The 10690-nt window shown below is 60.7% G+C and overlaps 1 protein-coding gene across 1 annotated transcript; it reads left to right on the forward strand.

Moving 5' to 3' along the window:
- Window positions 1-5796: 5796 nt before the first annotated feature.
- Window positions 5797-10392, forward strand: CBX4 (chromobox 4). The gene is made up of 5 exons (XM_085077490.1): window positions 5797-6019; window positions 6114-6157; window positions 6839-6904; window positions 7560-7626; window positions 8153-10392. Exons 1-5 carry the CDS (start codon window positions 5951-5953, stop codon window positions 9485-9487), a joined length of 1581 nt encoding a protein of 526 aa, XP_084933616.1. The 5' UTR covers window positions 5797-5950; the 3' UTR covers window positions 9488-10392.
- Window positions 10393-10690: the final 298 nt, after the last annotated feature.

The following is a 10690-nucleotide window of genomic DNA, read 5'->3' on the forward strand; positions in this document are numbered from 1 at the left end:
TCTCCCTGAGCGGTCCCAACCCAAACCAGTAATTAGCAGCTCTGTCCGTGGGTGATCACCGGTCTCATCACCGCGTTGCCCGGGGAGGGGAGGCCAGGGTGGCACTTTGGATCAGCACAACGTGGCATCAGATTGCTCTGCCAGAGGAGCTGGTCCCAGTCTTGGCAGGGCAGGGTGCTGCACAAACAGCTGTGGGAGCAGAGCACGTGCAGAAAAGCTCATAGTACCCACAGCACAGGTCCCAGCACGAGAGGGTTGCAACTGTCCTAGCTGTAATCTTAGCAAATCAATCTATCTATCTATCTATCTATCTATCTATCTATCTATCTATCTATCTATCTCTCTGCTTAAATAGCTTGGCATGACCAGCCCAGTTTCCCCTGAAGCTAGGGAAGGCCTTGTGGGTGCTTTTCCACCCCAGGAAGCTTTGCTTGCATGGCTGTGAGTTTGTGTGTGAGATGAGGCAGCTGGGCTGCACCCCTGGGGATGCTGTGGATGCTGTGCCTGGCTGAAGCCCCTTTTCCTGGGCTCAGCCCAGCTCCTGCCCAAGAGAAGTGGCACTGAGTGCCTGTAGGCTCAGCAGGAGGAGTGGGCATGGGGCCATCCCTGCTCCGGGTGGGTGAGCACACAGACCTGAGGAGCATCCTCACTGCCATCACTGTTGGATGCAGCCGTGCTGGGGGACGCAGGCACAGACCCAGTTCTGATGGAGAAAATCTCATAATTACACTCAGCTGCCAAGGAACAGCATCGGCTTAAGTGATAAGAGGGGGAAGAGCTCCAAGGACAGATCTCTCCAGGGCTGCTTGGATCTGAGGGGGATGATGAGGAAGGTGCAGGCAGGACGAAGCTGGGCACGACTATCAGGCTCCCCATGGTGTGTGGGGAAGGGGTTCCCATCTTGCTCTGCTCCAGGGGGTGGGAGTGCTTCTCGGTGCTCTCTGCCTGGTGTCCCAGGCAGCCTGCATTGCTCTGAGGATGTGGGGCAGGCAGGACCTATCCCACCAGCTGTGTGCTCAGCCTTGTGCTGTCACAGCCACAGACAGAGGGACTTCAGTGCCTCTTTCCTCTGAATTTCTCCCGACTTGCCTGGCTCTAAGAAGATTAAAGACAGATGGTCTCTGAGGCTTCCTCTCTGGCACCCATGCTTGAGGTTGTGGGGGGAAGGCACAGCAGAAAAGAGCCCTGGGGAAGGGGGGTTATTCCCAGCTGAAATGCCCAAGGGATGGAGCATCCTGGGAACCTGCTCTTTGGTGCTGCCCTCCCTGCCTGTGCTGGCTGCAGCTCTGCAGAGCAGGGTTGTCACTCCTTCCTCCAGGGCTGCCTCATTCATGGGGAGCTCCAACGGTGAGGGGAGCCCAGCCATGCCCCCAAAGCAGCTGCTCTGGGTAAAACTGCCCTGTGCCTCAGCCCTTCCATCAGCTACACAAAACCTGCTCTGTTGTGCTGTGTTAAACTGCTCTGGAAGCACACCCTGTGCTCCTGCAAGTGTCTTGTTCCTGAGGATTCTGCTCAAACCTCCCCTGGCTTTTGCTGGAAGCAGCACCAGAAAAAAAGCATTCACCTAACACGGCCCCATGTGCACCAGCAGCAGCGGCAGCGATGCACTTGTGAAGCCATTTAAATTTCCACGTGATGACCCAGTTCAGGGTGGTTTCGCCTCTGGATTTTCCCACTGCTGCTGCCTCTGGGTGGGTGGTGGCAGCTCCAGACCTCGCTGCTGTGCTGGATTTTAAGGCCACAACCCTGACAGCCCCAGCCTCAAGTGTTCAGGCTCTTCATGGTGCTTTCCTGAGCATTACAAAATGCTGGGCACTTGGTGTCTGAGCACACCCGTGTATGATCCCTGGCACTGGATGTTTTACTGTAAGCTTTAAAGACTGAACAGTTTTGCAGAGGTTTTTTTTGCTGCTGCCTGTTACACTGGGGGCAGGGCACGTGTCACTTCAGCTGCTGCAGTGAAGGTGGTGGGGATGCTCCGGGGGGTTTTAGTGCATGTGTTGGACTAAATTCCAGCCCAGCTGCCAGACTTGACTGTTCCCTCACCATTTTGAACCAGTGCTGGCCAGCAAGCACTGAGCTTCCCCACACCAGCACTGAGGCCGAGCTGCAAGGCAAAGGGGTAGCCTGTATTTAGAAGGAGACAATAATTGCAAGTCAGATTTGCTTGTTCAATACTCTATTGACAGATTTGCCTTGGCAACCTGGAACAGGGTTTCATTGTTCACATCGTACTTCATGGCATCCTATTGATTGGGTGGGTGGGTTTAGGTTTTTGTGGGTTTGCTTTTTTTTTGTTGTCTCTTTTTTTCAAGCCTACCTACTCATCCTTTTCTTGTCTTTCTCCAGCACGGTGTTGACCTCAGCAAGGGCTGTGTCATAATCCGTTTTTCAGACTGGCCACAACTTCCAATGCAAGCCAGAGCTGACAAAAGCAGAAGGGCAAATCCTGGAGCCCAGCTGGCCAAGGCTGCAGGCGGCCAGGTAGGGATGAATGGGGCCAGTGCCCTCCCCCCTGCTCCAAGGACATGGCAAAGTCGGTGCCTGGCCCCCTGTGAGAGTGGCCTTGAAGGAAACGCTGTAACTATTCATGAATTAACTTTCTGTTATTATTCGGTGCTCAGCCTGTCGTCCTCCCGGCTTTGCAAGCTGGGTAAGAACCACCGGCTTTGCCAGGGCAGAGGGGAGGAAAAGGTGAGCACCCAAACCGCAGCCTTGGGGTCGCCTTGGTGGAGCTGGAGGATTACAGCTGGAAAAGAATTGCTGGTTTGAATTGCTAATAGTGATACAGACTAATGAGCAACATCAGAAATGATGGCATGTGTAATCAGTGCTGCTTGATGGCAAACACAGAGCAGGGCTGTGGGAGCTGCTGGCATACGGGGCGAGGGGAAGAGGAGCATCTTCTTTTGCAGAGGCAGAACCCACCCCAAAGCAAGGCACTGCCACAGAGCTGGCTCTGGCTTCAGGGTAAGAACTTTATAAATAATGATGAAAAGAATAAACATAGACAGACATCAGCTCTGGGTACACAGAGGGAACATGGCCAGCAAGTATTTGAGGGGAAATTACCTTGGTATGGTTCCTAGCACCTGCAGGAAGCCCATCTGTCTCTGGCTGTTCGAGGTTTTGTCTTACAGCTGCACCCCAGCAGCCCCACCTCGGGATCAGACCCCTGCCCGGGCACACGGGGGGCTGGAGCCCCCACCTCTCCACCTGGCACAGAGTCCTCACACCAAAAGCAGCAGTAACTATTGCTGATGCTCTGCAGAGAAAGGAGAATGTGAATTTTTGGCCAGGTGTGTGGTGAAGGAGAGGGTATGCACTGGATGTGTGTCTGTGCCTCGTACCTGCCTGATCCACGAGCAAACCAGCAACAAACTGCCCGGGACAAACCCACTCCTCCCTCGGCTTCAAAGACAGCAGTTGGCTCCTGTTCTTCTTGGTTGGAAATCCCTTTCCTTGTCTCATCCCTGTGATATGCCCCAGCCACTCAGGAAGAGGCAACAGTTGGAAATGCTTCCCGCTTTCCTTATTTAGGCTATTTTACGTGGTTCAAATAAGGTGTTCTCTTTGGGCCTGACAAAGGGAAAAATGTATCAGTTCATGAACTGCTGCTGCCTGAGCAAGGTAAGAGACAGAAAATCACCACCATTACCATCATTATTGTGAATCATGTGCAATCAGCCCTGTAACAGAAAGCAGATGAAGATCCTACAGGAACCCAAAGGATGGGAGCTGCTGCTGAGCCAGGGGCCAGGCAGTGATTAAAATGCTTTTAATATTGGTTTTCAGTGTTGTTTTCACTACTTTTTTTTTCATATATATTATATTTTATCAACAGTCTCTTGTACCACTCCTGAGGCAGATTCTAAAAGATACCAAGGATGTCTGGTCACTTGTTTAAAAAATATATATATTTTTTTATATATGCAGCCAGCCAGGCTCTGCCCTCCTCATCGCTTGTTCCCGACTGTGTCCTGGGAAGAGCAGAGCTTTCCTAGCCGGGCTGGACCCGGAGCTGGACGTTCTCTGCAGCTTACCCAGGCTAGGGAGGAATCGCACCAAACCGTGCTCGTCCCTGGGCATTTAGTTTTATTGCGAGCATTAGTGGTTTGTGCTCGGCTTGTCTCCTCTGGCAACAGGAGAAGCTGGAAATGTCAAAGGGGAGGGTTAACAAACTCCGCTGGCATAAATTTCAATGAATGTATGTTTCTTAGGAAAACCGCTAAGTTAAAAAAAAAAATTAAATCTTCCTGTGTGTGTTTTCCTTGGGCTGCTGTTCACAATGGATAATAATTCTTACATTAAGCCCCTTCGGCCCTCCAGGGAAATCAAAATTGTAATATCAGTTTGCTTTTTATTGGCTCGGCTCTGCGATCGCGGCGGCTGCGTCTTTGTTAGGGGCTGCAGCGCGGTGACATTCAGCGGAGCCTCCTGGTGTGTCCCCCCTCCGGTGCCTCCGCACCTCCGGGCCCGGGCAGGGCCCCCGAGGGCGCGGGCTGCTGCTGGCCGGGACCACGGCGACCGGGCGAGCCCGCGGGCCGGGGTGGGACAGACCCCGGGGGAACGGGGAACATCTTCGGGGCACGGGGCTGCTGCCCGACCCCGGCAAAGGAGCCGCTTCGCGTCCCGGTGCCGTTCGAGCTCAGCCCCGCCGCTCCCGGCGAAAGTTGCCGGGAGCCCCACGGGCGGCCCGGCCCCGCGGGGATCGATCGCCCCATCCGAAGGCCGGCGGGACGCCGCGGCCCGGCAGAGCCCGGGAGGAAAAGAGGGACGGTGGCACCGAGACCCCCGGCCACGCCAGCCCAAGGGACGCCCCGTTGTCAGTGTGTGCGGAGGCTCCGGTTCCTCCGCGGCGCCAGCTCGGGGACACAGCCGGGCACCTGCGGGCACCGATCCCTTCCAGCAGAGCCCCCCGGGAGGGATCGAATGCTCCTCGCCGCGCAAGGCATCACCCCTCGCGTGCCCGCGGCCCCCGGGGGTGCTGTGCCCGGAGCGCTCCCGTAGCGGCGGCGGGAGGCCCGGAGCTGCCGGCCCGCACGGCGGGTGCTGCACGGAGCTCACACCGGGACGGTGTCCGGCCCGGCCCCGCTCCACCTGCCCGGGGAAGGGTGCCTCCCGCTCCGGCACGGCCACGTTCCCCGGAGCAGCGCAGGGAGCGGCCGGGCGGCCTCGCTGGCAGCCGTGGACACGCGTGTTCTTCACCCTGCTCCCCGCGATCCGCTCCACGAGCAGGGAGTGCGCGGAGCCGCCCGCACCGGGCTCCCCGAGCGGCCCCGCCGCCGTGTGCGGCTTCCGGCACCGGGCGGGGAAAGAGCCGCCACCTGCCCCGGGCCCGGGCCCGCTGCCGCCACCGCTGCGTGTCCCTGGGCCGGGCACCCCGCGGCCGCAGCGACCTGCCAGGGCTCCCCCGGCAGGGTCGGGCCCCACGGCTGGCGGCGGCGGCTCGGGCCGTGCCGGGGGTGGGCGTCGCCGTTCCCCGGGCCCGGGGCAACCCGCGACGTGGCGCAGCGTGGAGCCCTCCCGAGGGCTCGTCCTCCCGCGCATCCTCCGGTCGGACCCCCCGCCCGACCCCTCTCCCCTCGGGGTGGCGAGTCGCGCACCTGCCCCGCGGGCTGTGCCGCCCCCGCCAGCCCCGTGGGGGCCGTGCTGAGTCACGCGTGGGGCGGGAGCCGAGTTGCCCGCGCCCCCCCTCCCCGCGCCGCCGTGCCCGGCCCCCGCCCGCCCCCTCCCCGCCTCGCTCCCCGGCAGGGCTGCTCCAATCCCCCGGCCCCGCCGCTGACGGGCAGCCGGGCCCGGGAGGCGCCGCCTCCCTGACGTCTCGCTCCGGGATTTGCACGGTTGCGGTGCCGCCGCTCAGTGTCTGTCGGGCCGGCGGCGGGAGCTGCCGGAGCCCGAGCCCAGCTCGGCTGCAGCGCGGCCCGGCCCGGCCCCTCCCGGCTGCGGGATGGAGCTGCCGGCGGTGGGCGAGCACGTCTTCGCGGTGGAGAGCATCGAGAAGAAGCGGATCCGAAAGGTGCGGGAGGCGGCGGCGGGGGGCGGCGGGGCCGGGGGGCGCCGGGGGTGGCGGTTCCCGCTGACGCCGTGTCTTTGCCTCCCGCGCCGCTCAGGGCAGAGTCGAGTACCTGGTGAAATGGAGGGGATGGTCGCCCAAGTGAGTACCGGCACCGGGCGCGGATAGGGCCGGGGATGGGGCTCCGGGAAGGGCCCCGGCCGGGGCGGCGGGCGGGCGGCGAGAGGCGGCGGCGGGGCCCGGCGGTGACGGCGGCGGGAGCCGAGCAGGCGGCGGCTGATGTGCACCAGAAAATGGCTCCTTCCCCCTTTCCCTCCTCGGGAGTCGGGCTCCATATTGCAGAACCGAGCGGGGAGTGGGGGGGGGGGGTGGAGGGAAGGGGGGAATAACCGCAAAAATCGTCCGCGTCGCCCCGCAGCCCCGAGAGCCGCTGCCGAGGCGGGGGCAGCACCGGCACCGGAGGGAGCGCGGCCGCTGCGGAGCGTTCGGGGTTCGCATGACAGTGCGGGCGGGGGGGGCGCGGGGGGGTCCGGGACACGGCGGCCGGGTCCCTCCTCCACCCCGCGGCCGCTTTCCTGGGTCCGGGAAAGGGGATTTGGAAAATTTCATCATGACATGCCTGGAATTCCTCCGGAATAATAACTGCGCTAAATAAACAGTACCGTCCCCGCGCGCCCCCCCCTCCCGCCCATCCCCCTCCCCCGGGACCCCAGCCCCGCACCCTGCTCCCATCGGGCCCGGTGCTGCGGGGTGGCTCTGCCCGGGACCCCGGCCCCGCCGGCAAGGCCCCGCGGTGACGGCCGCTCTCCTCCCCTCTCCAAGATATAACACGTGGGAGCCGGAGGAGAACATCCTGGACCCCCGGCTGCTGATCGCCTTCCAGAACAGGTGAGCGGCGAAGGTTGGGGGATGCGGGAGGGGCGGCGGGACCCCCGCTCCGCGCCGCTCCCGCAATTGCAGATGCGTCACGGAGCCGGGGGCCGCGGCGGGGGCGGGCCGGGCCGGGCCGGGCTGGGGCGGGCGGTGCGGGGCCACCGGGCGACGCCTCCGGGTCAAGGTCCCCCGCGCCGTGCCCCCCCCACGCCGCGCCCCCCCCACGCCGCGCCTCGCACTCCTTCTTCCCGGGATTCGATGCCGCGAGTGGAGGAGGCGGCGCTGCTGCTGCTGCTGCGCTTGGACGGGCTTTGGCTTTTTTTTTTTTTTTTTAAGCCTTTTTATTTTTTTTTTTTTTACTCTTTCCGCGCATTTATTTCCTGGAGTGTTTTGGCGCAAACTGTGAACTTCAGCCCCTCTCCGCAGCGGGGAAGCCACAGCGGGGAAGGTGCCTGCTGCTTCCACAGGATGCCCATGCCCCCGGCCCGCTGCCACCTGCGGGACCCCCGCCCCGCGGCTCCGCACCTGAGGGCCCCGGTCCCCTCCCGCTGTCCCCTCCCTATGCCCGCGTAGGGTCACTGCCACCGCGGGAGCTGCTGCGCGTTGGTGGGGTGGTGTCGGGGGTCCGTGTGGTGCCCCCGGGCCTCGCAGTGACACTGTGTTCCCGCAGGGAGCGGCAGGAGCAGCTGATGGGATATCGCAAGCGGGGACCCAAGCCAAAGCCGCTGGTCGTGCAGGTAAAGCGCGGGCGCCCAGCCCCGCACAACCTCCGTGCTCTTCGCCGCGGGTTGTCCCCAGGGAGCTGCTTGCAGCGGGTTTCATCATGCTGAGGAGCCTGCGCACGGCCCGGGTGCCTCGCAATGCCCCGGGGACCCCCAGCGCTGAGCTCAGCGGGTGCCCCAGCCCCCCTTCCCTCCCCTGCGGGCCGCAGAGCAGACCTGCTGTGCCCGTGCCCGGGTGGCATTAGCAGGCTGCTCGCGGGCTCGGCAGCGGCTGTCCCGCTCGGCCCCCGTTCCCAGACAGCTGATTGAAGGGGGCTTTTCTTCTTTTCATTGCTTCATTAATCTGGAGCAATGCACAGCCTCTAAGTTGGAGTGGGCTGGGGCCGCCTGCTAGAGGACATGGTGCCCCAGGATGCAGCGTCCCATAAGGAGAGATGCTGGAGAGGGGCAGGGGTTTCACCAGAGCCTTCAGCACCTGCCAGAGCACCGGCACCTGGTTCTCCAGCCCTGTCTGACTGCACCTTTTGGTTTTGCATTGCAGCTTCCCTCCTTCGCCCGCCGCTCGAACATCCTCACGGGGCTGCAGGACCCAGCTGTGGACACCAGGCCCAAGCTGGATCTCGGCTCCTCTGGCAAGAGCCAGCAGCACCAGTATGAACTCAACAGCAAGAAGCACCACCAGTACCAGCCCAACGGCAAGGAGAGCAGCATGAAGCACCAGTCCCACAGCAAAGGGAAGTATTACTACCAGCTGAACAGCAAGAAGCACCACCACTACCAGCCGGACCCCAAGATGTATGAGCCCCATTACCAGCCCAGCAGCAAGGAGCCGCAGGGCCAGGCCTGCTTGGACAATAATAAGACCCCCTTGGTCGCCCACCCAGACAAGTGGGCTCATGGCCCAGCCAAAAATTTGCTGGGTCCGGTCAAGAACCTCACAACAGAGAGCAAAAATGGAGCCGAGAAGAACCTGTCCAGTGGTACTGGGCCACCCCCCCGAGACAGGGTGACCAGCAATGGCCTTGGGGGAAAGATGAAGATCGTCAAGAACAAAAACAAGAATGGGCGCATTGTGATTGTCATGAGCAAGTACATGGAGAACGGCATGCAGGCGGTGAAGATCAAGTCTGGGGAGCCTCCCCGGAAGCGGGCTGCAGAGGAGAGGACTCCTAAGAAGGGTGGGGAGGAGAAGGTGGAGGCTTGGAGGAAGCCAGGGGAGGAGAGGGTGGTGGGCAGCAATGCCCTAAGTAAAGCAGAGGGCGAGGGCCGGCAGCCCCCCACAGAGCTGGAGGAAAGTCCCCAAAAGACTCCCTTGGCCAAGGAGCTGCCCCTTCCTCCAGCGGAGCAGCCCTTGCAGCTCACCACCAAGCCGGACCTTGTGCCCTGGTCCCTGAGTCCCGTCTGCGAGCACAGCCCTTCCTCCATGGGACTGAACCTCTCCAGCGCCAGCTCGCGGAAGCGCTGCCTGTCGGAGCCACACGTGGAGCAGGAGCCGGGCAAGAAGCGCCTGACCTCCCGCAGCATCAGTGCCCCCACCTGCCTCAGCCCCCCGGCCCCCGAGCGGCCGGAGCCGCCCGGCCAGCCGGAGGTCATCCTGCTGGATTCAGACCTGGACGAGCCCATAGACTTGCGCTGCGTGAAGCCACGGGCGGAGGGTGAGCTGGCCCTGGCACAGGTGAAGCCGGAGCTGCCACCACCTCCACCGGCTGAGAAACCAGTCCCGGAGCCTCCACAGCCCCAGGAGGCCGCTGAGGAGGAGGAAGAGGAGGAGGCTGAATCCCTGCAGGAATTCAAGCCCTTCTTTGGGAATATAATTATCACAGATGTGACCGCAAACTGCCTGACTGTGACCTTCAAGGAGTACGTGACGGTGTGAGGTGGGATGGCAGCTGCTCCCCGTGGGAGCTGCCCGCCCATCCCGGGGCTGCCGGCCCCAAAGCCTCCCTCCAAGGTACTGGTGCCCCTTCCCCGGAGCCCGTGTGCCCCTGCCCACGCCGCGGTGGCCGAGCCTGCCGTCTCCGCCGAGGGGACGCCGGGACAGGGCCAGGCACGGTGGCCATCCCTGCCACGTGGGGTGACCTCGCCGCTGCTCCCGCCCCGCAGCTGGGGGCTGCTCCAGGACCTGCAGGCAATGGGACACAAAAGGATGGGACCCGCCAGTTACTCAGAGTTATAGTATTATATTTTAACAGTGCTAACTTGTCAAGTGATTCTTGCTCCCGTTTGTACGTGGTGTTATTGAAATGTATTGTTTGAGCTGAAAGCTGGTCGCTCCCTGGCCACGCTAATATATTTATTTGTAGGTATTTATATAATGAAATATAAAGCCTAGATTTATGGAGTCCCTAGATCACCTTATAAACTATATCAAACGACTATTTTCTGTTCTCCTTTTTAACCATTGAGCATTTGTTAGTCTTGGTCCCTTGCCCTCCCCACGACCCGCAGGACCATCCCGTATATATTTTTTGATACTGTACACATGTGGTGTTTCTATGTGCAAAAAAAAAAATCGTTATCTAAAGCTAAACAAGCTATTATAGAAATTGCTGCTATTAGAAATGTCTAAACTATAAGCTTCCAATTATTAATTGCTTGAATGTAAATATTAAATGGAGATGTTGAAAGTGCATTTGATGTTCTGCAGCTAGTGTAGATCAGAGTGCAAAGCCCAGCTGCTGTGAGCTGGCCAGCAGTGCATCCTGGTCTGAGGGCTGTGTCACAGGGGAAGAAATGTATCATGCAATCATGGCAAAGGACTATAAACCTTTACAAAAACTACTGGGATTCAGAGTGCATTTGTTACAGCATACGGATAGCAGGTCCCTGTGCGGGCAGCCTGTGGCTGGGCTGCCCCAGAGCCAGTTACCTGCAGGTTAAAAAATCGGCTCTGAGATGCAACATATTGAATATAGTTCAGTTTTTGCCCCAAGAGTGCTGTGCCCACAGTGCTGAGGGCACCCTCTGTTGTGGGTGGGCAGTGAGGCCACAGGAGCTGGTGGTGTGGTGCTTTTCTCTCCCCAGGGCCGAGACAGGGCTGGGCTCCTCTAAAGTGGGCTGGGGGGGGTCTGTGATGGGA

This window comes from Lichenostomus cassidix, chromosome 18, assembly GCF_008360975.1.
Source record: "Lichenostomus cassidix isolate B80296 chromosome 18, HeHo_3.0, whole genome shotgun sequence".
Lineage (NCBI taxonomy): Eukaryota > Metazoa > Chordata > Aves > Passeriformes > Meliphagidae > Lichenostomus > Lichenostomus cassidix.

Coding starts and splice junctions, on each gene's coding strand:
- CBX4 (XM_085077490.1), top strand. CDS start 5,951: ATGGAGCTGCCGGCGGTGGGCGAGCACGTCTTCGCGGTGGAGAGCATC. Junction 6,020..6,113: donor AGAAGAAGCGGATCCGAAAG/GTGCGGGAGGCG, acceptor CGCGCCGCTCAG/GGCAGAGTCGAGTACCTGGT. Junction 6,905..7,559: donor CTGATCGCCTTCCAGAACAG/GTGAGCGGCGAA, acceptor GTGTTCCCGCAG/GGAGCGGCAGGAGCAGCTGA.